Raw genomic sequence first — 25,578 nt, 5'->3', positions numbered from 1 at the left:
TAATATTTGCACTGCCCACTTCAATAGGATCAACCAAGATAAAAGGTGCAAGCTTTGTAAGCACTAAAGCATACTGTATAAATATAAGTTATTATTATTATTCACATCATGTCTCCAGTTTTTCAGAGGTCTGAAAATAATAATAGTTAACATTTACACAGTGCTTTAAGGTTTGTGATTTACTTTACATATATTATCTTATTTGACTCTCAAAACAACTGGGTGAGACCAGAGCTATTATTATCCTCATCTTATAGGTTGCCTAGGTTCATACAATTAAAGATTGTTAACTCGTGATGGTAATAAGGAACTAGGTTTTAAGATAGGGATTGAGGCATGGAGGAACAAAATCAAGACCCAATTACTGGGATATGAGGATGAAGTATGGGGCTAGGGCACAATAGAGAAGGTTAAATCCCAGTCCCTACAATCAGGTTACAAGGACAAGGAGCAAGACTGATTTGATCCTGAACTGACTGAACAATCAGTTCTTTACCTTTTTTTTTCTCTTGTCCAGGAGTCAGATTGGTCTAAAGAAAGTTGGAGGGTGAAGGCTGCAGAGTGAAGGAAACAAATGTAGGCTGGTGTTTTCCATCTGGTGACTATACTCTGATGCATACTTTCTCTGAATTCCTCTTGCATTTATTGCCCGAACCCATGAAAACAAGCGCATTTATAGAGAATTGTCCCAATCAACAGTCTATTTTGTCTCCCCAACTAGATTTTAAATGCCTTTAAGAGCTAAGATAATTGTTTTGTGACTTTCCAATAGCACCTCCCACAGTGTTAATTTATATGATTATCATCTGTTTACTTGATCAAAAATTTTTTTTAAAAGGAGGAAGCAGGGTGAAATACAACAGATATGAATAAAAATCTTACTTATGACATTGGCTTGTTCATTGTGACCAACCAAAACCAATAATGAAATTAATAAAAAAAATATATTTCATTAAACAAAAGGAATTTCATTGTGGATTACATATATTGGCATGGAGAAGACCCAGTTAACCCACATTTTCCCCTGAGAAATCTCTTTTACAACATCATTATCTAGCTTTTGTTTGAAAACTAATAATTAAGGATAATTCATGGCCTTGTCAATGCACTTATCAATCTTTTTTTAAACCCTTAACCACTGTCTTAGAATCAATACTGTGTACTAGTTCTAAAGCAGAAGAGTAGTAATGGGGATTAAATGATGTGCCCAGAATGTCAGAGCTAGGAAGTATCTAAGGCCACATTTGAACTCAGGATCTATCATCTTCAGACTTGGCTACATCCACTGAACCACACAGCTCCCCCCAATAATTTTAAATATGTTAAGAAACACTCAAATATAGTTAGACCCTTCATGAAACGTATAATACCTTTGGGCCTCTAAATATCCTGGTGAGACAAACCTAAATTGTATAGATATCACATATGGAATGATTCATTCAGAAGACTAATTCTCTTCCAAAGAATCAGAGGGGGATTATCAGAATTTAATATCAAACCTGACCCCTTTTTCTGGCAACCTAAGACAACCTTTGTATTTTAAAGGGAAAGAAATTTAATCTTAATTGTAAAGCTACAATGTGCCTTTTCCCTCATTGCTCATTGAGAGTGGAGACAAGTTCTTTGTTTATCTGTAAACAAGTTTCTTGGATAGTGAAGTAACTAAGTAATTCCGTAAAGTCAGGCAGAGAAGAGTGGACATGAGTGCTCTGAGGCCATTCTAAATGTTAGCTGACTCATGATGTCTAGAAGACTCTTGTCCTGAGTGAGGTCAGATTTCTCCAGTCCACCAAAAGAAGATTTGGAAAGGGACATCACAAAGGGCATAAAGGGGAAGTAAGCCTTTTTAACTTGGAATCCTGGACTGAGTAGCTGTGATGTCAGTCTTGGGGCTGGGGCTGGCTTGCAGAGGGAAGGTGGCTAAAGGAGGGGTTGGCCACATGCCTTTTCTTTCTCTGGCCTGCTTTTTTATTATTAAATACTTACAAATTAAGATATGGTTTCCAGAGAATTTTAATCATAATTCCACAAGATCTACCTTATTTCAAATTCCACACACATGTCCAGCTTCTACCATCTGAAGGAGACATGTCTGTTACTCTTAGCAACATTTGAAGACAGCTATCATGTTATTTGCAAAGTTTTCTTTTTTAGAGGTTAATCATCATCACTTTTTTCAATTGTTACTCATATTACATGGTGACTTGCTTTCCTACTAGTCCACGTGCCCTTCCCTAGAAGCTTTGTAATTTGTATATGAAATACATCCCTTTAGAATTACCTTCCATTTATACTGTACATTATCTTGAATGTGCCCAGTCATATATATGCTTTCTCCCCCTTTAGAATGTGAATGTGAATTCCATAAAAGCAAATGCTATTTTTTTGTCTTGGTATCCTTAGCATAGTGCCTGGAACTTAGTAGTTAATTAAAACTTGTATAGACTGACAAGAACAGAATACAGTGCTCTAAATATTGCCCACCTTGTAGTAGAATTGTTGACCCTCTTGATGCAGAAATTCCATTTTTATGAATGCAGTTTAAGAGTGGATAAATATGCTGGGTTCTGACTGCATTTATGTTTAATTAAAACCTTTAGACCTTACTAAATGAAAGTACTATCATTTGTGCAACTGAATTTTTTTAACCTAATTGCAGGACTTGATGCTTACTCCTGTTATGTTTCATCTTACTCATTCTGGCCTATCATTCCAAACTGTCAAGAATATCTCAAGTACTGTTTCAGTCATTCATATGATTAGGAAACCCATCTACTTTTGTGTCGTGCATAAAACTTGAAAATTATTCCTTCTACGCCTTTATTATGATCATTTATATAGTGAAAAATGCTTCCCCCTTTTGACAACAAGAATAATCTTTGTCCATATATTTTTTCCAGAACTTCTCCTGTTCTCCACAATTTCTCAAATGATTACTGACACTGATGTTGCTATTTGGTCTTTAATTTCCTTCAGTAACCATTAGTAAATCCATTTGAGTTTTCTAAGGTATTTCTGAAAGCCTTAGTCTATTTTGGGTTTTAGTCTTTCTGATATTATTCTTATAGATGCTTACGACACCCTTCAGGTCATCCTTGTTTGTGTGTACCGCCTTTCATCTTGTATGTCTGTCTTAAAATGGAGCTGATTAGAGTCCTCTCTTTGAAATCACATGGATTCCCGAAGCTGTCTTTCTTTTTCTAGTTTATTTGGATTTCTTAAAAGTATATTATTAGAATTTTATATAATTATCCACTTCTTATGTCAAATTCACCTTCAGAATATCTGGCTACGTGACCATATTTACCTTTTCTAAAACTTTTTTCTTATCTGTTTTCCCAAGACAGAGTACACATTTTTTTTTAGTGTAGCCTTTCTTTGTTCCTTTACTCTATGAAGGCATAGTCACTTTCTTTTGAAGCTACCACATCATTACCTTGTCAAAATTACATTGTCAAAATTAAGCTCAGAATAGCAGTATGCATGACTTTTCATTGTTTGGCATGCATTTTAACTCATCCTGGACTCAAATTTGACAACTTTTAATAGATGGCATTTTATCTGAGGTGAAGTGGAATATGATAGAGTAAATTTCTTTTATCAAGCATCATATTTATAGCAAGTGATGAGATGAAAATTTTTATTTCCTTCTCCTCCATATTTAATCTATACTTCTGATTGGGTGACAATATTCCTCTTGTCTTTTCATGTGGCTATCTGTTAGCTGGATGAGATATACATGCAAGGGAAAGCATTTGTCCATGTAAAAACCAAACTGCAATTACCAAAGCTATATTGTAATTCTCTGAACTTCATGTGGTCAGGCTAGCACTGAATTTGGCATTTCAAAGACCTATAATTTAATCAATGTGAGGCCTCCATTGATACAGATCATAATCTTTCTATGCATTAATAGATGGTCTTTGTGCATTTCTGTGACTGAGAAAATTCATTCCCAATTGTCTGAGGCTCTGATAAGTAATCTTGCTAAATTTGGATAGTCTAGCATTTAAATATAGACTTATAATTCATCATCATGCCCAGACATTTGGCAAAAAAGTTACATATATAGGAAAATGTAATATATTTCCTTTCTCTAACCCCCATACTCATCCCTACTACTCCCTTCAGAGCACACAACTTACTGAGGAAGTACTGTAACATCATGTAGGTCTGGAATGTCAAATAATATGGGCAATTTGTAATGACAAAGAATTAACATCCAACATTCTTGGGAACTTATTTTTCCTAATAATGTATGCATAAAAATGTTTTTGTTTCAAAGGGTCAAGTTTACCAAAATGTACTGTGAAAAGGAAAAAAAAATTAGGTAAATCTGAACTGATGAATTTTTGGAATAAAGGTCAAGGCATAAAGTTAGGGGAAAGGGAAATAAAGACTTAGAAAAAATGTTTTCCTCTGTTTCTGAGGCAAGAAATAGTTGACTAAGGGGCTCTTGTTGGGAGAACAAATCAGTATATCCTCATGTAACTTCCTTCATCTAAATATAAGACATTATTTGTCTTTTTTATTTATGTAAGTACTTATAAGTATGTGGATATAGTAGGAGCTTAATAAAGGCTAAATTAAAGAATACTAAGGAGGTATGAGTAACTTTGGGGCAGGGAGAATATATCCTAAACACTGCTTTAGAGGAAAAAAAATTTAAAAATTATTCTTCTGTTAAGCTGGGATAATATTGAAAATAGAGATAAGGAAAAGGATTGGACTAGCTATTTCACTGGACTTAGAGGAGGTGATTGTTGCAGGTCAGTACTTCCTCTGCAGCTTAGTTTTAGAGTTGTTCAGAGCATTGAGAAGTTAAATGACTTCCTAAGAGTCACATAGTCAGTATATGTCAAGCAGACCTGGCATCAGGTCCTTCTTGACTTTGAGGTCAGTTCCCTAGTCATCATAACCTGCTTACTTTCCAGGAAATAAAGATATTCTTTACCACAAGGAAGGTATTAAGAGAAAATAAAATGAACATTTACCTTCTTATAGGTTTTTTCCTCACTTTGTTTTCCTGATATCGCATCTCCATTTTCAGTGGCAGACATCTAAGAGAGAACATGAAGATGTTCCTATTTAGGTTTGTAAAATCAAGTACAACATCATAGATTATTTTTTTAATGGTTTCTTACCTACAGTTTCCATTTTGGTTAGTATTTCCTAATCGAAACAACTGGATTAGATTACATGAAAACTCTGAAAACTCATGCTCCTTCCTTTCAAAACTTTTTTTTTTGGTGAACCATAATTAGTGGGAAAATGTATTTTAATTTGCATATGTTTTGAAATAAAGACACCATATAAATCCAAAATGTTTATTATTGTTACAAAGTTTCTTTCTGCTGTGATAAACTATATATGCATATATGCTATATATTTATATATTACAATATGTGGTTATAAAATATACATGTGTCAATATATGTAACTTCCATTGTGATAAAATATATACTTGTTGGGAGCCATCAAATCCACGCTGTCTGATATGTTCACAGGTGGAAACTAGGAACTGCACGGTGACCCCCAGGAAGGATGGAAATACCCACTTAGACCTTCTCTTCTCTTATTAACACCCCCTATTATTGGAATTGTTACAAATACTATTCTCACTCATCTCCAAGAAAACTCCACCCTTATATGTAATGATATGGAAATTCCCCTTAGAATATTGCCAAGAGATTCTACTTACAAAATCAGATTTAAGAACTCCTATGTACCTATTTAGATAAGGGATCATAGATGGGACCCCCTTTAGGCATAACCCCCCAACAAAACTGTACTGTATATTAATTGCCTTTCTTGGAAAGGCTGGTATGTTTCACCCCACTGTATTGTTTTGTTAACTGCAGTCTAGGCAATATGTCTTGGATACCTTAGTAAAACATTAGAGAATGAAAGCTTGATATTGGAATAATACTTAAATTGGGTTGTTGATTGTACCCTTTAACCCCGCAGGCTTGGCAACACTGTTGTGCTGATTGTATCCTTAGAAGTCTGATTGATTATGTAACTGACTAGTGTAAGGAATAATTATTCTTAGCTTTACCCCATGTCTGGTACCTCCTGGGTTACTGAGAAAGTGACCTCTAACTGTGTTACCCATGATGAGAATACATATATCTTCTATAAAACTTTGTGTTTCTTTTTAGAATGCATGGAATCAAAGTATATAGGATAATTATAGAATGTCAATCAAACGATTTAGTAAAAGTTAATGTATGGACTGTAATGGACTTATTCCATTACCTATAAGGAAGCATGTATGTTGAAAATAAAACTGTGTGCCAAGTAGATGTGTACTTCTTGAGTCTATAAAAATAAAGTCAGCCTGAGCCTGAGTGGAGCAGTTTCTGTGATGCCTGACTGCAGGTTTTTAAAAACTTTAACTATCTCCCATCTTCTTCATTTGCCAATGCCATCATCCAGCCAAGAACCCCCAAACTCCATGAGGGCTGGTTCCCCCATGACATATACTTAGATATATACTATATATATATACATATATACTGTGTATATTCTATCACAATAGAAGTTAGGTATAGATTATATAATTATTCTGCACTTTTATATTATATAGTCATTCTGCATGAGCCAGAGTTCAGCAACACTTTTGACTTTGTTATAGGCACTTAAAATATATGAAAACATGTTTTTGTGTTTTCTATTTCTGTAAATTCAATTCTGAGTTCTGTGACTGTCTTTGTATGTAGACAAATAAAATGAGATATAATTGAATTGAGTAGAGTTGAATCAGATCTCCCTCACTAACTAGTAATATGTGTGGGTAAGTCAAATAACTTCTAAGTTCCTTGGTTTTCTTATCTGTAAAATGGGAATAATATTCTTCAATGGCATGTTACACAGGTTGTTTGTGAGCAAAATGTTTGTAAATCATCAAGAGCTTTAATAATAAAGTTCACATTTATATGAGACTTTGAGATTTGCAACATTCTTTCCACTTAATAACTTGTGAAATAAATTGTATAAATTTTGTAATCTCCATTTTTCCAAATAGGAAATAAAGGCTCTGAAAGGTTAAATGACCTGTCCATTATTCACGGGGCTAGTAAATGTCAAAGATGGAATTAGAAACCAAGGCTCTTGTCTCCACATCCAGTGCTCCATTGACTGTAGGGCAAAAGGTTCCATCTGGATTGCCATAAAAACATTTGACTATGATATTTCCAAACAGAAAAAAGAGATGTATCCTGTAACCTGATCTCCTAGCTTCTTTCTCTTATATGTCTTTCCTCAGAATGAAATCACTCCTTTTATCTGTCTTTTTCAGATAAAAAAACCAAATGTTAATGTGAATTTTTAATTTTTCTATTTTATTTGAATATATTTAATGTATCCATATGAATTCATTTCTAAATGAAAGCATACATTCTATAACTTCCCAAGCTAAGGCAATGCTAATTGCTTCATTTTTCAACTAATGATTTCTTTGGTGTCTAGAAAAATGACCCTTTTTAGGAGGGTAGAGGAAGGTCTTTAATGATGACAAAAATATCCACACTGAAGTCTTCCCTGGAGTAAAGCACTGGTTCATAGTTACATGTGACATTTATCGTCTGGAAGAAATGTGGTACACTTGGAAACTACAAAAGACTTTGGAATCATTTGAATGTAGATTACATAGTGGCAACATATCTTGATGGATGGCTTCCTTATATGTTCTCAACCAAAGATATTCAGTACAAGAGAAGGGTTACCAGTTTTTGAGTAGATATTCTTTAGGGGACATACAGGGCAACAGTTAAAATTCATCAGAATACTCTAGCATGGTGAGCTGATATTGTGTAGTGTAGGAGAAAGAATTACAGAAATAGAATCACAGCTCGATCAAAATATCAAGTCTTTACACTGAGACTGCTATGCTAGTTTTTCAGAAATATCATTTCAGTCAGTGACAACTAATGAACAGGTTCTGGTCACCAGAGTATAAATGCAAAATGCCTCTGTACATGACTCATTTTAAATTTTCCTACCTATGGGGTCCATGATCAACTGAAGACTAATAATTTAGATCTATGGTATGAAAAAACCATGAGTTTTCATGAGAAGGTCTCTATAGTGATATTTATTTCTATCACAGGGATCAATTTTATGATTTCAATTTAAGGTGAGATAATGGTTCAAATTAAGATAAAGAGCTTCTTAGACCTAGCAACATTTAACATCATAGGGAAAAAAAACACCCAATAGCTGTTTCAAAGGATACTGCTTTTGAAATTTCATTTCCTAGTCTCTGCAGCTTATTAAACTATAAAATTCCAAAGAGGAATCTAACTCTTATTTGAAGTGGCTGAGGCTTAATGGAAGATTGATTATCTATGTGAATGAGGACCAATTATGAAAAGGTCCAGAGGTATTTTTCATTAATTTATTCTTTCACCTCTGATTCCATGGTGGGGCAGTGAAGGAAATGAAAGAGTAAATTATTATGAAAAGATTTCTTTTTTCCATTGGTAGCATGGTACAGTAGAAACCACACTGAATTCATGATCAAAGAATGTGGGCTGGAATCTTGGACAAGTCAATTCAATGCTCTGCATCCCAACTTCCTCATCTGAAAAATGATGGGAGTAGACTAGATCAATAATTCACAAAATATGGTAAGAAAACCCCTAGAGGTCCCTGAGATGTTTTTCAGGGGATCTAAGAGGATGAAACCATTTTTGAATGTGTAAAATAATGTTACTCTTCTCACTATTTGAGGGGGAGAAATAGTGTAATTTTTACTAACATATTTTGTTCATGCTAACATTTAGTGGAGTTGTTATTAATATTAAAGGAATTAATAAATATTTTTAAATTGGTCAGTTTTTACAACCAAAAATGTAATCAGAAACCTCAAGATATATACATATATATGCACAAACACACACACACATATATATACACACACACACACATAAATATAAGCATATAAGCTCTTGAGGGTCCTCAATGATTAAAAAAAAAATCCTTACCTTCCATATTAGAATCAATGCTATGTATTGGTTCCAAGGCAGAAGAGAGATAAGGGCTAGGCAATGGGGGTTAAGTGACTTGTCCAGGGTCATACAGCTAAGAAGTGTCTGAGGTCAGATTTGAACCTAGGATCTCCCATCTCTGGGCCTGGTTCTCAATCTACTGAGCCACCCAGCTGCCTTCTCATCCTCAATAATTCTTAAGAGGGTAATAGAGATCTGAGACCATAAAGTTTAGTTGAGAAATTTTAAAGTTCATTAGATGAACTCCAGTTTTGGATTCATGATCCTATACTCAATTAAACGCCTTGATAAAGGAGGATCCCTAAATGTATCCTCTGAGATCAAAATATTCTTTCTCTATGTACTATGTAACTTTAGTAGAACCATTAAATAAGAGACCAATTTGTAGACCTATGCTAGAAATACAATGATTGACTCTCCAGTTGAAAATTTTGAAACAAATCTATTGCCCCAACTTTCATATCACACTAATATCTTGCATCTAGTTGGTACTTGATAGATATTTATAGAACTAAGTAAATGAAGATTTTTGTTATCAATAAAGATTCTATATCTCTTGGGTTCTGTTCTTTTAGTCATGTCAACATCCAGGATTTTTGCTGATTGATTGTTTCTTTTAAAACTTGGTTATGTGAAAAGTTAGGAGTTAAGAAATAAATTTGCATTTCTACTTTGAAATTTTTCAACTAGATATGTTCCCCTGCTCCCAAAAGTCTGTACACATATTTCCATTCCACAGTCTCTCCTAACGATGCCTCTGATATACTAAAAGAATAGGAAAAAGCCTTAAAGTGATTTTAATATATCCTCTCCATAGAATTTAAGGAAAAAGAGAAAAGAACGGAAGACTTGGTCATGGTACCATGTGTACCAGGGGAGAGTGCTATCACCAATGAAATCACACATTTACCAAACTAACTAGTCTTTGTAAAAAATCTGGAATTTCTATAAAAAAAGGTGGACAAAATCCCATACCTTTGAGGAGTATATGTCAAGTCATCTGGAGCTGGTAGTAGCAGGTAGCCTAATCATTAGTGCAGTTATTTACTCTTTTCCCCTTCCAGCTCCTGTTAAAACAACAACAACAAAAAATCATTTATCAACATATGATCTGACAAATGAGTTATTTAATTAAATGATGTAATTACTGTTATAAAATCATTTAAGCATGAACTAGATCTAAAATTTGGTCAAAGTATTGAGCTATTCCTTTAATATCTCAGTGCAATAGAATGTCTCTCAAATAGTTTGATTATTTTCACATGGTACTTGTCTTGTGTTGTAACTAATGATATCACCTTTTTTCTAGTTGATACTCCCACAGTATTGGTTCCAAAGCAGAAGAGTAGTAAAGGCTGGGTAATGGGGGTTAAGTGACTTGCCCAGGGTCACACAGTTAGGGAGTGTCTGGGGGCAGATTTAAACCCAGAACCTCCCATCTCTAGGCTTGGCTCTCAATCCACTGAGCTATGTCCTATATGTTCATTTTAACTGCTGGATAAAATCTAAACTGATAATTCTAAATACTATGATATTTACAAATTTTGATCTAAGGAGAGATAAATGTTATTTTATAATTCCCCAATTTTAATCAAACCAAATAACAAGTAATTTTTATAGAAATGACTTCCCCCAAACACTTTCTGACATATACTCAACTGATAATACAAATTAATTCATTCATATTTCAATGATCATAATTTATATCTCTATAATGCTTTATGATTAAAAATGAATTTATATTTTTTTACTTATTCTTATTTTAGTCTCTGAAGAACTCTGAAAGCCTCATATTAACTGCCTCCATTTTATAGAAGAAAAGCCGAGGTAAAGTAGTTAATTAAGTGTACTGCAGGGTGGATAGGTGACAGGAGGGAGAGAGAGTGCCAGACCTGGATTTGAGAAGACCTGGGTTTAAATCTGGTTTCATATATTTCCTAGCTATGTGACCTTGGGCAAGTATCTTAATCTGATTTGCCTAGCCCTTGCTCTTCTGTTTTAAAATTGTTACTAATAGTAAGGGTTGAAAAAAATTAAGTGATTTCCTTGTGGTTGTATAGCTGACAAATGACAACAACCAGGTCATAAATCCAGGTCTTCTAACTCCAAGTGCTACTTTCATCAGACTAATATATTAAAAATATATTTAATTTCTCTTGTCTTCCAAACATAACCTCAGGTTCAGGTTAAGCTGCTGGATCATCACTCAGAAAGTATATTCAGTCAGTATTAGTTTTAAAACGTGCTTATTCGGATCTTAGTAATGTGCAGAGCTATCTATCGTTCTTATTCAGTTCAGCTGAATCCAGTACAATATTTATTAAATAACCCTAACCCTAGCCTGTTTGAAGCACTGTCCTAGGTGCTAGAAATATGAGAACAGAAGTGAAAACTAGCCCCTGCTTTCAAGAAATTTAAATTCGACATGATACAATGTGCCAGTGCTCCAGCAATGAGTCAAAGGGTGAAAGCAATTATCTGATAATAATGTGATGATAACATCCTACAGGTTGACTATGAAACAAAGAAATGAAGTCCTCTACTGCAATGAGGACCAATTTACAAGAAAACTGAATGTAAAAATGATTTAGAATCATTCATATTTTTAGTACACTTAAAAAGAAGGATTTCCTGCTTTTTGTAAGATAGTTTTTAAAATGGCCAAGTCCTTCGTTTCATTTATACATTTCATATACAAATAAGACAAATCCAGAACTGTCCTATAGAGAGTAGTCAAATAACATGGTAACCATGATCCAAAGAAGCAGATGCAATATCCTTTCATAGCCAGTTTTCAAACTGTCTATTTTTGAGGGCATAACAGATTTTATGAAATGCATTAAATATATATTTTTATTTGTACAATGAAACCCAGAATGGGCATAAATTACAGTTAATATGGACACATTCTATGCCACTTCTTAGAAACTTAAGAAAGTCCTGCATATATTCATATTCATTTAAGCTTTTCTGTTGCCACTGACAAAAATAATTTAAAATCAGGTCCATTTCAAGTATGCCATATTTAAAAAATGAAACTGAAATTCTGAAGTTAATTCCAACCTAAAATTTATGGCACTTGTCCACTACAAATTCAAGGGGAGAACGAATAATAACAAATTGTAAGAGCTAAGACTCATACTTTCCCATGAAAAGCATTCAACAGTTCTTACATGGCTCTTACAAATGGAATAGAAGAGATAAGCTGGCAAAGTGAACAAGATGCACATAGTAGGCACTACATGAAATGTTTTTTGAATTGAATAGCTATAAATGGTAAGAAAAGGCTCTAAAAATGTAGCTGTCATAATTCATTTTCCCAATAAAGGTTGTACTAAAATTTTTTGTAAGCCTTTTTAAATAGAGCATTTACTGCACACATTAGATAGTGAAAAGTATTCTCTAAAAACAACTGAGGAATTTATTGCTTTCTACATAGTGTAACACATCTTTTCATGAAAATGTCATTACTGTACCTTTCTCTCTTGGCTCAATTTTAAGTACACAATAGCAGAAATTATGAATAGAAAAATGCTTATGGCCATGAAAAGAAACACATGTATGATTACACTACCCAGACTTCCCACTTGGCACTTGTTAAAATATCTGTGCCAGCTTAACCAATATCGCTGTTTTTTTTGGTTTTGTTTTGTTTTTAAAACCCTTACCAATACTGTGTATTGGCTCCAAGGCAGAAGAGTGGTAAGGACTAGGCAATGGGGGTCAAGTGACTTGCCCAGGGTCACACAGCTGGGAAGTGTCTGAGGCCAGATTTGAACCTAGGACCTCCCATCTCTAGGGCTAGCTCTCAATCCACTGAGCAACCCAGCTGCCCCCTCACTGTTTTTTTGAATGTCTTTACACAAACATGTAGGTACTTGCCGCAAAATTTAGGCAAATGGTTAGCTGTTTTGTCCATATCCTATGAAATATCACAATAATTGGCTTAAGTCTTCATGTTTTATCCAGATATTCATTACTGTAAAAATTAGATTTCATTTTTTAACTTCTCATCTTTAAAAATCCATTGGATTGTTTCTCCTTCTGTGCCTATTTCTCTAAATATATTTTATTCTTAGTTATGAGAATGCTTCAGTAAAAGATACCAATTATTATAGTATATGATTAAAAACTGTATGCATGCAAAGATGGGGATGACTAATAGTTCAAGTACTATGCCAGGAAATTCAAGACTAAACTCTAATGTTGGTTCTGTCATTGCTGTACTCTACATATTTCTATGCTTATTTGGTGCCATATATAAGCTATGACTATGAATCAAAATGCTAAAATAACATTAGCTAATATCTATTTAGATTTTTAAGGTTTAGGAAACACTTTATATATGTTGTATGAATTACTTGATTCTCACAACATCCTTGTAAGGTAGGAGCTATTACCCCCATTTTACAGATGAAAAAATTGAGGCTGAAAGTGATTTAAGTGACTTGTCCATAATCACAGGGTCACACAGCTGATATTTCTTTCCTTTTTAAAAAATTTTGCTTATTTTTTCAATTAATAAAATTTTTCCCTTCCACCTCCCCCCACTGGAAAAAAAGGCACTCTGTACAAAAATACATTGTCAAGCAAAACACTTCCTGAACTGATCATATGCAAAAAATACTTGTGTTATTCTGCACCTTTAATCGATCCCTTTTCTCAGTAGACAAATCATATGTTTCATTATTGTACTGCTATGCTTATTTGATAGGCCAATAATTTGATCAGATTTCTTGAGTCCTTTTTTGTTTGTCTTTGTATTGTTATTGCATAAATTCTTCTAGTTCTATTCACTTAAATTTGTATCAGTTCATACAATTTCTTCTCAGGTTTCTCTGAAACCATTAAAGACACAATTTTTACCATGTCACTTTTATATCTTTAAATCTTTACTGAATTCCTATAACATTTAGGACAAAATACAAGAATCTTAGCCTGTCCCTTATACAAAGATCCTTGATGTATCCTTTAATGAATGTCATGATATGACTATCAGTCCAGTCTTTTAATAACAGTCTTTTTTGCTAACTGCACAGTCTAGTCAAAATCATCCACTAACTCTTCCCGACACGCCACATTCCATCTCTTATCTTTTTGCATTTGCACAGGTAGTTTGATTCCTCCCTTCAAAGTCTAAATCTATGGCCCTATAACATTCATAATCTCTGACTTTTACACACTTACAAGCACAGCCCAGGTGTCACCGTCTACAAGTCACATGTTCTAATATCTAATTATTTAATACTTTTAACTCAAATTTCAAAATTTTATATTTTTTGTACATTTTGTATTTATATATATATATATATATATATATCTTTTCTGTCCACTTTCTCCTTCCCAATAAAGTAGAATGTACTCAAATGCCTGAATTCTATTATTTTAACTTTTTATATATGTATCCTCAATGTCTAATAAAGCATTCCCACATAGTAGGAATTTGGTCGAATGCAAAGTGCCTTTAATCATTCCTAAATGTCTAACCCTTCAGGATAAAATAATTAGGTATTACCAGAGATGATATTTTTTATATTTGCTCCACAAAAGTGATTGGTTGGTTGTTATCCTTTGTACTTGAACAGGACCAAAATGGCATCATTATTTTGTGGTCAATGTACAACTGCGGCTGATCAAATCAAAGAAAGCTTGGAAGGCTCTACCATAGATCAGGCACAAATAGTCTGTATAACATTTGGGATGGAGATATCTATAAATTTGCATGTCACGTTTCTTTTAAGCTACTGAAATTTTCCTTTCTTCACAGGGTAGGGTACCTTCTTTGATGTGGGCACATCATGCAGGATTGGTTCTGTGCCTGTGTCTCCCATGTCTCATGATCAATATTAAAGCTTCTCAAAGAGACCTTGAGAGTGTCCTTTGTATCACTTCCTCTGACCTCTGTGGAGTGCTTGTTTTGTGCAAGTTCTCCATAAAATAGTCTTTTAGGCAAATGTATGTTTGGCACAACCTACTGATAATATAGCCTCCACAAAAGGCTAGTCTGGTCCTCAGTCAAAAAATCAATAAGAATTTGGTAAGCACACACCCGATTACTATGTGCCAAGCATGTACTAAGCACTGGGAATATAAACATAAGGAAAGGATAGTACCTGCCCTTAAGGAGCTTATATTTTAATATAGGAAGAAAAAATAACATATAAAAGGGAGCTAAAAAGGATGTGGCAAGAGAGGAGGAGGAGTCATGGTAGAGAAATCCAGAGGATGAGGAGCAGAGCAGGGCGGGGAGTGAAGGAGTAAACATGGCTGGCTTAGGTATTCCCTCAAAATAGAGATTCTGGGAGAAACTCACCAACTGAAGAAGAGGCTAGATGGAAGGAGGGATCTTGAAGGATGAAAAGGTTGCAGGACAAGAGGTGTCAGAAATATTTAAGATTTTCCCAATGTGGTAGAACATGCCAGGGTTTATGTTCCATCACTTGTCTTTGAGATCCCAAGAGTCATTTTCACATTACAAAAAGGCATTCATGTAGGTTCTCCCTGAAACAAAGGCCTCCTTTTTTTTTTTTTTTAACACGAACACTCCTCCAGGGATGCTATATGATTGCAAATGATGGAATACTACAGCCTCTAAAGAATTAAAATTATGACTCACCCAGGGGGCAATGGAGAGGCATATGATGGTTGTGAATATATTGCAGTATATTACCAATGAAGGATTGCTCCCTGGAAGCTATGTAAAAGATCTCAATGAGGTGTATAATAAATGTTACTAATTCATCCCCAAACATAACCATGCCATAGTTTTCATAACTATATTAATAGCTCACATTTGCAAAGCACTTTAGTTTGCAAAGTACCTTCAGCAAATGATTTCATTTGACCCTAAAGAGGGCTGAGAAAGAAGGTTAACATATACTCATTTTAGCTAAATAATTTTACCACTTAGCCACATTACACAGTCTTAGTCCTTTCCTACTGCCTCTTACTCCAACCCTGCTCTCACAGCTCTGCACCATTCCATCCTTCCCACTCCGTTACAATACATGTAGGTCCCACGTACTGGTCGTGTTATCAACCTTCCATGTTGGTAATGTTGAATCATTTGGTGTTGCTGCTGTGGCAAAAGTTCCGATTCTCTTGACAACCTCATGACAAGTATATTTTGGGGCAAGTTGACTGTGCTCCCACCCAGACTGGAGTCCAAAAGCTATCTAGATGTGAGAACCACAAATCCTGGACTATAAATTCCCATTGTCAATCCTAGTGTTCAGGAGTGGGCTTCTGGATACTGGATCAGTATCTATAGAACCTTTAAATGTGCATGGAGTGGTTAAGAGCAATTAGGGAAGTTAGTTATCCTATTCTAATGACTGGGAGAAGATATTAGAAGAAAAGAACTGAACATATCAAGGTGACTACTGATTGGATATGCTAGAAAAGAGAACTCATCTGTGAAACGAAGAGGAAGAGTTTTATTTGTTGATTTTCTTTTTCTGCTGCTAGACTCAAGTAAACAAACATCTCTCAGAATCAGCATGCAAACTTCTCGCAAAATACTGGAACAACATTTTTAATGGACGAAAAAGTCTGTGGGTATTTAAAATGGTATAATTTAGCAGTAGGAACCCCATACCTCTTACCAGCATGTCTTTTATACTTAATATAAACTAGGAAAAGATTGGTTAATACTAGTTAATACTAGATTTTTTAGTAAAATTTAAAAAAATTCCTCCATCAATAAGTATGTACTGAAGGCTTACAAAAAAGTGCCCCCATAATCTTCATATGTAGGTATGCTGACAATTCTTGATAATAAAAATAATAATAGCCATAAAGATATGATAAGCCTGTTGGGGGACATGGATCTGAAACATGACCTAATTTTAGACCTGGCACTAACTCTTATTTTAATTCATATCTATTTAGGAAGCATAGTGTAATAGAAAGAGCACTGACTTTGGAGCTCTAGATTCAAGTTCTAGTTCCTCCACTTACTGGCTATGTGGCCTCTGGCATGTCACCTCACTAACCTTGGCCTCTGTTTCTTCTTCTAAAAATCAATCAATTAACACAGATTGATTGAGCTCCTGTTCTGAGTATTGAGCACAGTGGTAGGCACTTTTGGTGTTTAGTTATTTCAGTCATATCCAGTCATATCCTATTCTTCGTGTCCCTATTTGGGGTTTTCTTGGCAGATACTGGAGTGGTTTGCTATTTCCTTCTCCAGCTCATTTCACAGAAGAAAAAACTGAAGCAAAAAGGGTGAAGTGACTTGCCCAGGGTCACACAGTTAGGAAGTATCTGAGGCCAGCTTTGAGCTCATGAAGATGAGTCTTTCTAACTTCAAGTGTGGCAATTATTTCCACTGTGCCACTTCGCTGCCCTTGTGGTAAATGCTAGAGATACAAATAAAAAAGTTAAACTTCTGCCTTCAAAGTACTTACATTCAAGAGAGGATGAGGAAGGGTGGTTGGATTAGACTCTCATACTCTTTCCAGCTCTTAACATTCTGTCAATCAAGGGGCAACTGGGTAGCATAGTGGATAAAGTGCCAGGACTGGAGTGTGGAGGACCTGGGTTTGAAACTGGCCTCAGATACTTCCTAGTGGTGTACCCCTGGGCAAGTCACTTAACTCCAATTATCTAGTCCCTGTTTTTCAGTCTTAGAATTGATACTATGACAGAAGGTATGGATTAAAAAAAATTCTGATTCTATGTAAGGTGATGTGCCAACTCCCTGCCCACAGACATGACAGACTCAAGGAAAGAAAATGAAAATAATCATCTTTAAATTGAGAGGCAATGCACAACAAAATTAATTGGCAAAGATCATCTTAGCATTCTTTTCTTTGGATCTCTAATTGGAAGGAAGAATAGTTCTCACTGAGAAGAAAAAAATATGGGCTGCAAGAACAGGCATACAGTTCAGTATTCCAAACACAGAGGATGATGATTTATTTGCCATTTCTGGAGCTTTCTACATAGACTTCTTTCAGTTTGTTCTCATAGCTGCTCATGCATTCTCATTGTACTTTCTTTCTCCCTGCTGACCCTGGAATGGCACAAGATCCTGAAATCAGCTCTGTCTCTGGAGCAAACACACATCATTCAATCTAAAGGAATTTAACACAGCCTCAGTCACAAGACTAACTGAGAGGGTCATTCTTATCAGAAAATTTGAAAAGCAAAGACTTCAACTGGAGATTAATGTTTCCAACATAGCATGTTGCTCCCTCGCCGTCTCCTCCTCACCCCTCGGAAAAAATTCCCCATAGAGACTGTATTGATGGCATTTCAATACCAAAAGAGAAAAAAAATTAATCTTCTGTCCATCTAATGGCTTTTGGCATTCCTCATTCCTCTATTAGAAGCGGCTCAGCTTACTCTGACAAAACTAAACCTTTAGGTTATGTGTAGTGTTAAATTCAGAGTCAGTAACTTTATAATCTCATTAGAAAAACCATTTTATGTTTTGTGTAACTCTCATAAATTGTATCATCATAAGAGTAGTTAGAAGAAACATGCATAGGGAAAGATTGGGGAATCAAGAAGATTTGGGGAAAGTTGGGGCAAAAAAAGGAAAAGGGAGGGGGGAACCGTGATAATACTAAGATTAACTTCAAGAAATAGGGGGGGAATCAATAGAATAAACTTTCCCATATAAAGATACACATGGGAAGGGGAGGGGAAGAACTCTCATATGAGAAGGAGAGGAAGAGAGCGTGAAGTGGAAGTACTTAAACCTTACTCTCAGTGAAATCAAATCTGAGAGGGAAGAACATCTAGATCCAGTGGGATCCTGATTTCTATCTTATCCATTAGGGCAAGAAAGAAAGGAAAATTAAGGAGGGGGAGGGGGGAGGGAGCACAAAAAGGGAGGGAAGGAGAGGGGGGAGGGGAAGGGAGCATAAAAAGGGAGGGGCTAGAAAGGGAAGCATCTCAAGGGAGGGGACTAGGGGGACCGACCTAAAGTAAATCACTGGTTCAAAAGGAGAAAGCTAAAGAAGAAAGGTCAGAACTAGGGGAAGACATCAAAATGCCAGCGAATCCACAAATAACAATCATAACTTTGAACGTGAATGGGATGAACTCACCCATAAAACGCAGACAAATAGCAGACTGGATTAGAACACAAAACCCTACCATATGTTGTCTTCAAGAAACACATATGAGACAGGTTGACACTCACAAGGTTAGAATTAAAGGTTGGAGTAAGACCTTTTGGGCCTCAACCGATAGAAAGAAGGCAGGAGTTGCAATCATGATATCTGACAAAGCCAAAGTACAAATAGACCTGATCAAAAGGGACAGGGAAGGTAAATATATTCTGCTAAAAGGAAGTATAGACAATGAGGAAATATCACTAATCAACATGTATGCACCAAATGGTATAGCATCCAAATTTTTAATAGAGAAACTAGGAGAATTGAAGGAGGAATTAGACAGTAAAACCATATTAGTGGGAGACTTGAACCAACCACTATCAAATTTAGATAAATCAAATCAAAAAATAAATAAGAAAGAGGTAAAAGAGGTGAATGAAATCTTAGAAAAATTAGAATTAATAGACATATGGAGAAAAATAAATAGGGACAAAAAAGAATACACCTTCTTTTCAGCACCACATGGCACATTCACAAAAATAGATCATACACTAGGTCATAGAAACATGGCACTTAAATGCAGAAAAGCAGAAATATTAACTGCAGCCTTTTCAGATCACAAGGCAATTAAAATATTGATCGGCAAGGGAACATGGAGACCCAAATCAAAAATTAATTGGAAATTAAATAACATGATACTCCAAAATCATTTAGTTAGAGAAGAAATCATAGAAACAATTAACAATTTCGTTGAAGAAAATGACAACGGCGAAACATCCTTTCAAACCTTATGGGATGCAGCCAAGGCAGTACTTAGAGGAAAATTCATATCCCTGAGTGCATATATTAACAAATTAGGGAGGACAGAGACCAAGGAATTGGAAATGCAAATCAAAAAACTTGAGAATGAACAAATTAAAAACCCCCAGAAGAAAACCATACTAGAGATCCTAAAAATTAAGGGAGAAATTAATAAAATAGAAAGTGACAGAACTATTGAGCTAATAAACAAGACTAGAAGCTGGTACTTTGAAAAAACAGACAAAATAGACAAAGTACTGGTTAATTTAATTAAAAAAAGGAAAGAAGAAAGGCAAATTAATAGCATCAAGGATGAAAAGGGGGATCTCACCTCAAATGAAGAGGAAATTAAGGCAATCATTAAAAACTACTTTGCCCAACTATATGGCAATAAATTTACCAATCTAGGTGATATGGATGAATATTTACAAAAATATAAATTGCCTAGACTAACAGAAGAAGAAATAGTTTTCTTAAATAATCCCATATCAGAAATTGAAATCCATCAAGCCATCAAAGAACTGCCTAAGAAAAAATCCCCAGGGCCTGATGGATTCACCAGTGAATTCTATCAAACATTCAGAGAACAGTTAACCCCAATATTACACAAACTATTCGACATAATAAGCAAAGAGGGAGTCCTACCAAACTCCTTTTATGACACAAGCATGGTACTAATTCCAAAGCCAGGCAGGCCAAAAACAGAGAAAGAAAACTATAGGCCAATCTCCCTAATGAATATAGATGCAAAAATCTTAAATAGGATACTAGCAAAAAGACTCCAGCAAGTGATTAGAAGGGTCATCCACCATGATCAAGTAGGATTCATACCAGGGATGCAGGGCTGGTTCAACATTAGGAAAACTATCCACATAATTGACCACATCAACAAGCAAACCAACAAGAATCACATGATTATCTCAATAGATGCAGAAAAAGCCTTTGATAAAATACAACACCCATTCCTACTAAAAACACTAGAAAGCATAGGAATAGAAGGGTCACTCCTAAAAATAATAAACAGTATATATCTAAAACCATCAGCTAATATCATCTGCAATGGGGATAAACTAAATCCATTCCCATTAAGATCAGGAGTGAAACAAGGATGCCCATTATCACCTCTATTATTTGACATTGTATTAGAAACACTAGCAGTAGCAATTAGAGAAGAAAAAGAAATTGAAGGCATCAAAATAGGCAAGGAGGAGACCAAATTATCACTCTTTGCAGATGACATGATGGTCTACTTAAAGAATCCTAGAGATTCAACCAAAAAGCTAATTGAAATAATCAACAACTTTAGCAAAGTTGCAGGATACAAAATAAACCCACATAAGTCATCAGCATTTCTATATAATTCCAACACAGCTCAGCAGCAAGAACTAGAAAGAGAAATCCCATTCAAAATTACCCAAGACAAAATAAAATACTTAGGAATCTATCTCCCGAGACAAACACAGGATCTATATGAACACAACTACAAAACACTTTCCACACAACTAAAACTAGACTTGAACAATTGGAAGAACATTAACTGCTCATGGGTAGGACGAGCCAATATAATAAAAATGACCATCCTACCCAAACTCATCTATCTATTTAGTGCCATACCCATGGAACTCCCAAAAATTTTTTTTATATGATTTAGAAAAAAACATAACAAAGTTCATTTGGAAAAACAAAAGATCAAGGATACCCAGGGAATTAATGAAAAAAAATACAAAGGAAGGGGGTCTTGCAGTCCCAGATCTCAGACTATATTATAAAGCAGCGGTCATCAAAACAATTTGGTACTGGCTAAGAGACAGAAAGGAGGATCAGTGGAATAGACTGGGGGCAAGCAACCTCAGCAAGACAGTATATGACAAACCCAAAGATCCCAGCTTTTGGGACAAAAATCCACTATTTCATAAAAACTGTTGGGAAAATTGGAGGACAGTGTGGGAAAGATTAGGCTTAGATCAACACCTCACACCCTACACCAAGATAAATTCAAAATGGATGAATGACTTGAACATAAAGAAGGAAACTATAAGAAAATTAGGCGAACACAGAATAGTATACATGTCAGACCTTTGGGAAGGGAAATACTTCAAAACCAAGCAAGAATTAGAAAGAATTACAAAATGCAAAATAAATAATCTGGATTACATCAAATTAAAAAGTTTTTGTACAAACAAAACCAATGTAACCAAAATCAGAAGGGTAGCAACAAATTGGGAAACAATCTTCATAAAAACCTCTGACAAGGGTTTAATTACTAAAATTTATAAAGAACTAAATCAATTGTACAAAAAATCAAGCCATTCTCCAATTGACAAATGGGCAAGGGACATGAACAGGCAATTCTCAGCCAAAGAAATCAAAACTATTAATAAGCACATGAAAAAGTGCTCTACATCTCTTATAATCAGAGAGATGCAAATCAAAACAACTCTGAGGTATCATCTCACACCTAGCAGATTGGCTAACATGACAGCTATGCAAAGTAATGAATGCTGGAGGGGATGTGGCAAAGTGGGGACATTAATTCATTGCTGGTGGAGTTGTGAATTGATCCAACCATTCTGGAGGGCAATTTGGAACTATGCCCAAAGGGCGATAAAAGACTGTCTGCCCTTTGATCCAGCCATAGCACTGCTGGGCTTGTACCCCAAAGAGATAATGGACAAAAAGACTTGTACAAAAATATTCATAGCTGCGCTCTTTGTGGTGGCCAAAAATTGGAAAATGAGGGGATGCCCCTCAATTGGGGAATGGCTAAACAAATTGTGGTATATGTTGGTGATGGAATATTATTGTGCTAAAAGGAATAATAAAGTGGAGGAATTCCATGTGAACTGGAACAACCTCCAGGAAGTGATGCAGAGCGAAAGGAGCAGAACCAGGAAAACATTATACACAGAGACTGATACATTGTGGTACAATCGAAGGTGATGGACTTCTCCATAAGTATCAATGCAATTTCCCTGAACAATCTGCAGGGATCTAAAAAAAAAAATACTACCCACAAGCAGAGGATAAACTGTGGGAGTAAAAACACCGCTGAAAAGCAACTGCTCGACCACAGGGTTGGAGGAGATAAGACTGAGGAGAGACTCTAAATGAACACTATAATGCAAACTCCAACAACAGGGAAAAGGGTTCGAGTCAAGAACACATGTGATAACCAGTGGAATCATGCGTCGGCTATGGGAGAGGGAAAGGCGGGGGGGGGGGGGGGGGGGGGGGGGGGGGGGGAGGGGAGGAAAAGAAAACGATCTTTGTTTCCAGTGAATAATGTATGAAAACGACCAAATAAAATAATATTAAAACTAAAAAAAAAAAAAAAAAAAAAACCATTTTAGTTGCTTTGTTTTAATAAGGAAAAGTCTGAACTCTGGTTTTTCAGGTTTAACCTTAATCCAATGCACTGGCCGTTTGCCTCAGAAAGCCCATAATATTTTTGACACATCAGCTCAGAATATTTTCTTCCCACCCACAGCATCACAGAAGAAGATCATAGGATCATATCTTTAGGGTAGATCTTAGAGGCCATTTAGTTTAAAACGTATTTGAAGTTTACTGAATTTAACTTAAAGAAAATTTAAAAACCTATAACATTCATTAAGTACCTACCATGTTTTATTGTGCAAAGCACTAAGGACACAACACAAAACAAACAAACAAACAAGGGCAGTCCCTGTCCTCAAAAAGTTTACATTCTAATGTGGGAAGACACCACACAGAAGGAAGCCAAAAACCTGGGGGGAAAGAGGGGAGGAGAGGAGAGAAGATGGCATCATAATTTTTTCTAAACCCTTACTTTCCATCTTAGAATCAATGTGGTATATTGGCTTTAAGGCAGACTTGCCCAGGGTCACCTAGCTAGGAAGTGTCTGAGGCCAGATTTGATCCCAGGACCTCCCATCTCTAGTAGATGGTATCATATTATCAATCTATCAGGAATAATATTTGCTTTTTTCATGTTATTCCAACAAAAGGATTAACTCCAGTTTTACTCAGGAGAGTTGCCAAAATTTAGGACACTCTGGGCACACCATAGATTATTCTGTTTAGATTTTCTGGTTAGTGCTTGGATCAGGCACAGAGAAATAAGAAAGAAAGCATGAGGTTGGAAGTCATGGAATTTGGGCTCAAAGTATCACTTTGCTATTAACTAGCAGCATGAGGAATGCTAAATAGTTTCCCGCACCTCAGTTTTACCGGCTGTAAAGCAGAACATTATATTATATAGAAAGAGCTGGAAGGACCATATAGGATCACATGATTTGAGGTGGAATTCTCAGATATCACCTACTTCAATCTCCCCATTTTACAAGAAGAATAACTGAGAGATAAAGGGCCTTGCCCAAGGACCTGCAGGTAATAGGAATCAATCTATCAATAAATCAAGAAGGCTTTGAGGGTACCCACTATGTACAAAGGGCAGCTAGGTGGCACAGAGGATAGAACACTGGGTTTGGAATCAAGAAAACTCCTTGAATTCAAATCTGGCCCCAGGTACTTACTAGCTAGGTGACCCTGGGCAAGTCATTTAACCCTGTTTGCCTCAGTTTCCTCTTCCATAAAATGAGCGGGAGAAGGAAATGGCAAACCATTTTAGTAGTTTTGTCAAGAAAACAACAAATGGGTTCACAAGGAATCTAATATGCCTGAAAATTACTTGTACTAGGCAGTGAGGGGATGACAAAAATGAAATAGTTCCTGCCCTCAAGGTGCTTGTACTCTACCAAAGGAAACACACATATATAAGAGTAGGAGGAAATAAACACAAGGTAATGGCAAATAGTAGTCATTTGCATCCGGGGAGCCTGGTTAAGTCCTTGAATAAGAGGTGACAACTGAGCTGAAGTTTGAAGGAACCTATAGATTTTCAAAGGAGGAAAGTGACAAGAGAGGACGTTCTAGACCCAGTGGAAAGCCTATACAAATGCATTATGATGGAAGGATGGAATGTGGCATGCAAGGAATATCAAGAAGGGTAGTTTGGCTGGCCATAGGATGCAGTAAGGGGAGTAAAATATGATGTTCATTCATATCTGATTCTTAATGATCCAATTTGGAGTTTTCTTGGCAAAGATAATGGAATAGTTTGCCATTTCCTTCTTTAACTTGTTTCACATAAGAGGAAACTGAGGCAAACAGGGCTAAGTGACTTGCTCAGGTCACATCGCTAACAAATGTCCGAGACCAGATTTGAACTTGGGAAGATGAATCTTTCTGACTGAAGACCCAGTAGTCTATCCACTGTATCACCTATGGGATAAGTCTAGAAAAGCAGGCTGAGGACACATCATAAAGAGTTTTAAATGCCAACTAGAAGAGATTATATTTGATCCTACTTATAATAGAGAGCCATCGGAGTTTTCTGAACAAAGGTGTAGCATGGTCAGATCTTGGAGATCTCCAAATCTTTAAATTCTCTAAAATTCAATCATTTTATAATTCTTAGGCATATAGTCACAAATCTCCCACTCTCTATTTTCTTATTTCCTGATGTGAAAACAATTATGCTCATGACCTCTTGGAAAGGAGTATTTACAATATTAGTGAGTGAAAGTGAAAACATTTTAATCCTTTATTTTTCCATTAGTGGTTTTAAAGGCTGCCAGGTATTAGGAAATAGGATCTAGAATCTGAAAGGCTAAATGTTTGAACTGATTTATGTAAAAGTCATTCCTTTTATGAAAATA

The 25,578-nt window shown here is 35.6% G+C and overlaps 1 protein-coding gene across 2 annotated transcripts in view; it reads right to left on the bottom strand.

The window, feature by feature from the left end:
• PIP5K1B (phosphatidylinositol-4-phosphate 5-kinase type 1 beta) overlaps positions 1-25,578 on the bottom strand; it is a 345,785-nt gene that overhangs the window by 214,475 nt on the left and 105,732 nt on the right. For both annotated transcript variants that reach the window (XM_007498579.3, XM_056806233.1), the window contains exons 2-3: positions 9,987-10,078; positions 4,995-5,060 (exon numbers count right to left, since the gene is read on the bottom strand). In XM_007498579.3, coding sequence (XP_007498641.1) covers positions 4,995-5,060 — 66 coding nt within the window. In that variant the 5' untranslated portion in view covers positions 9,987-10,078. The remainder of the gene's footprint in view (positions 1-4,994; positions 5,061-9,986; positions 10,079-25,578) is intronic.

This window comes from Monodelphis domestica, chromosome 7 (genome assembly GCF_027887165.1).
Source record: "Monodelphis domestica isolate mMonDom1 chromosome 7, mMonDom1.pri, whole genome shotgun sequence".
Lineage (NCBI taxonomy): Eukaryota > Metazoa > Chordata > Mammalia > Didelphimorphia > Didelphidae > Monodelphis > Monodelphis domestica.
This window is presented reverse-complemented; position numbering and strand designations above follow the sequence as displayed.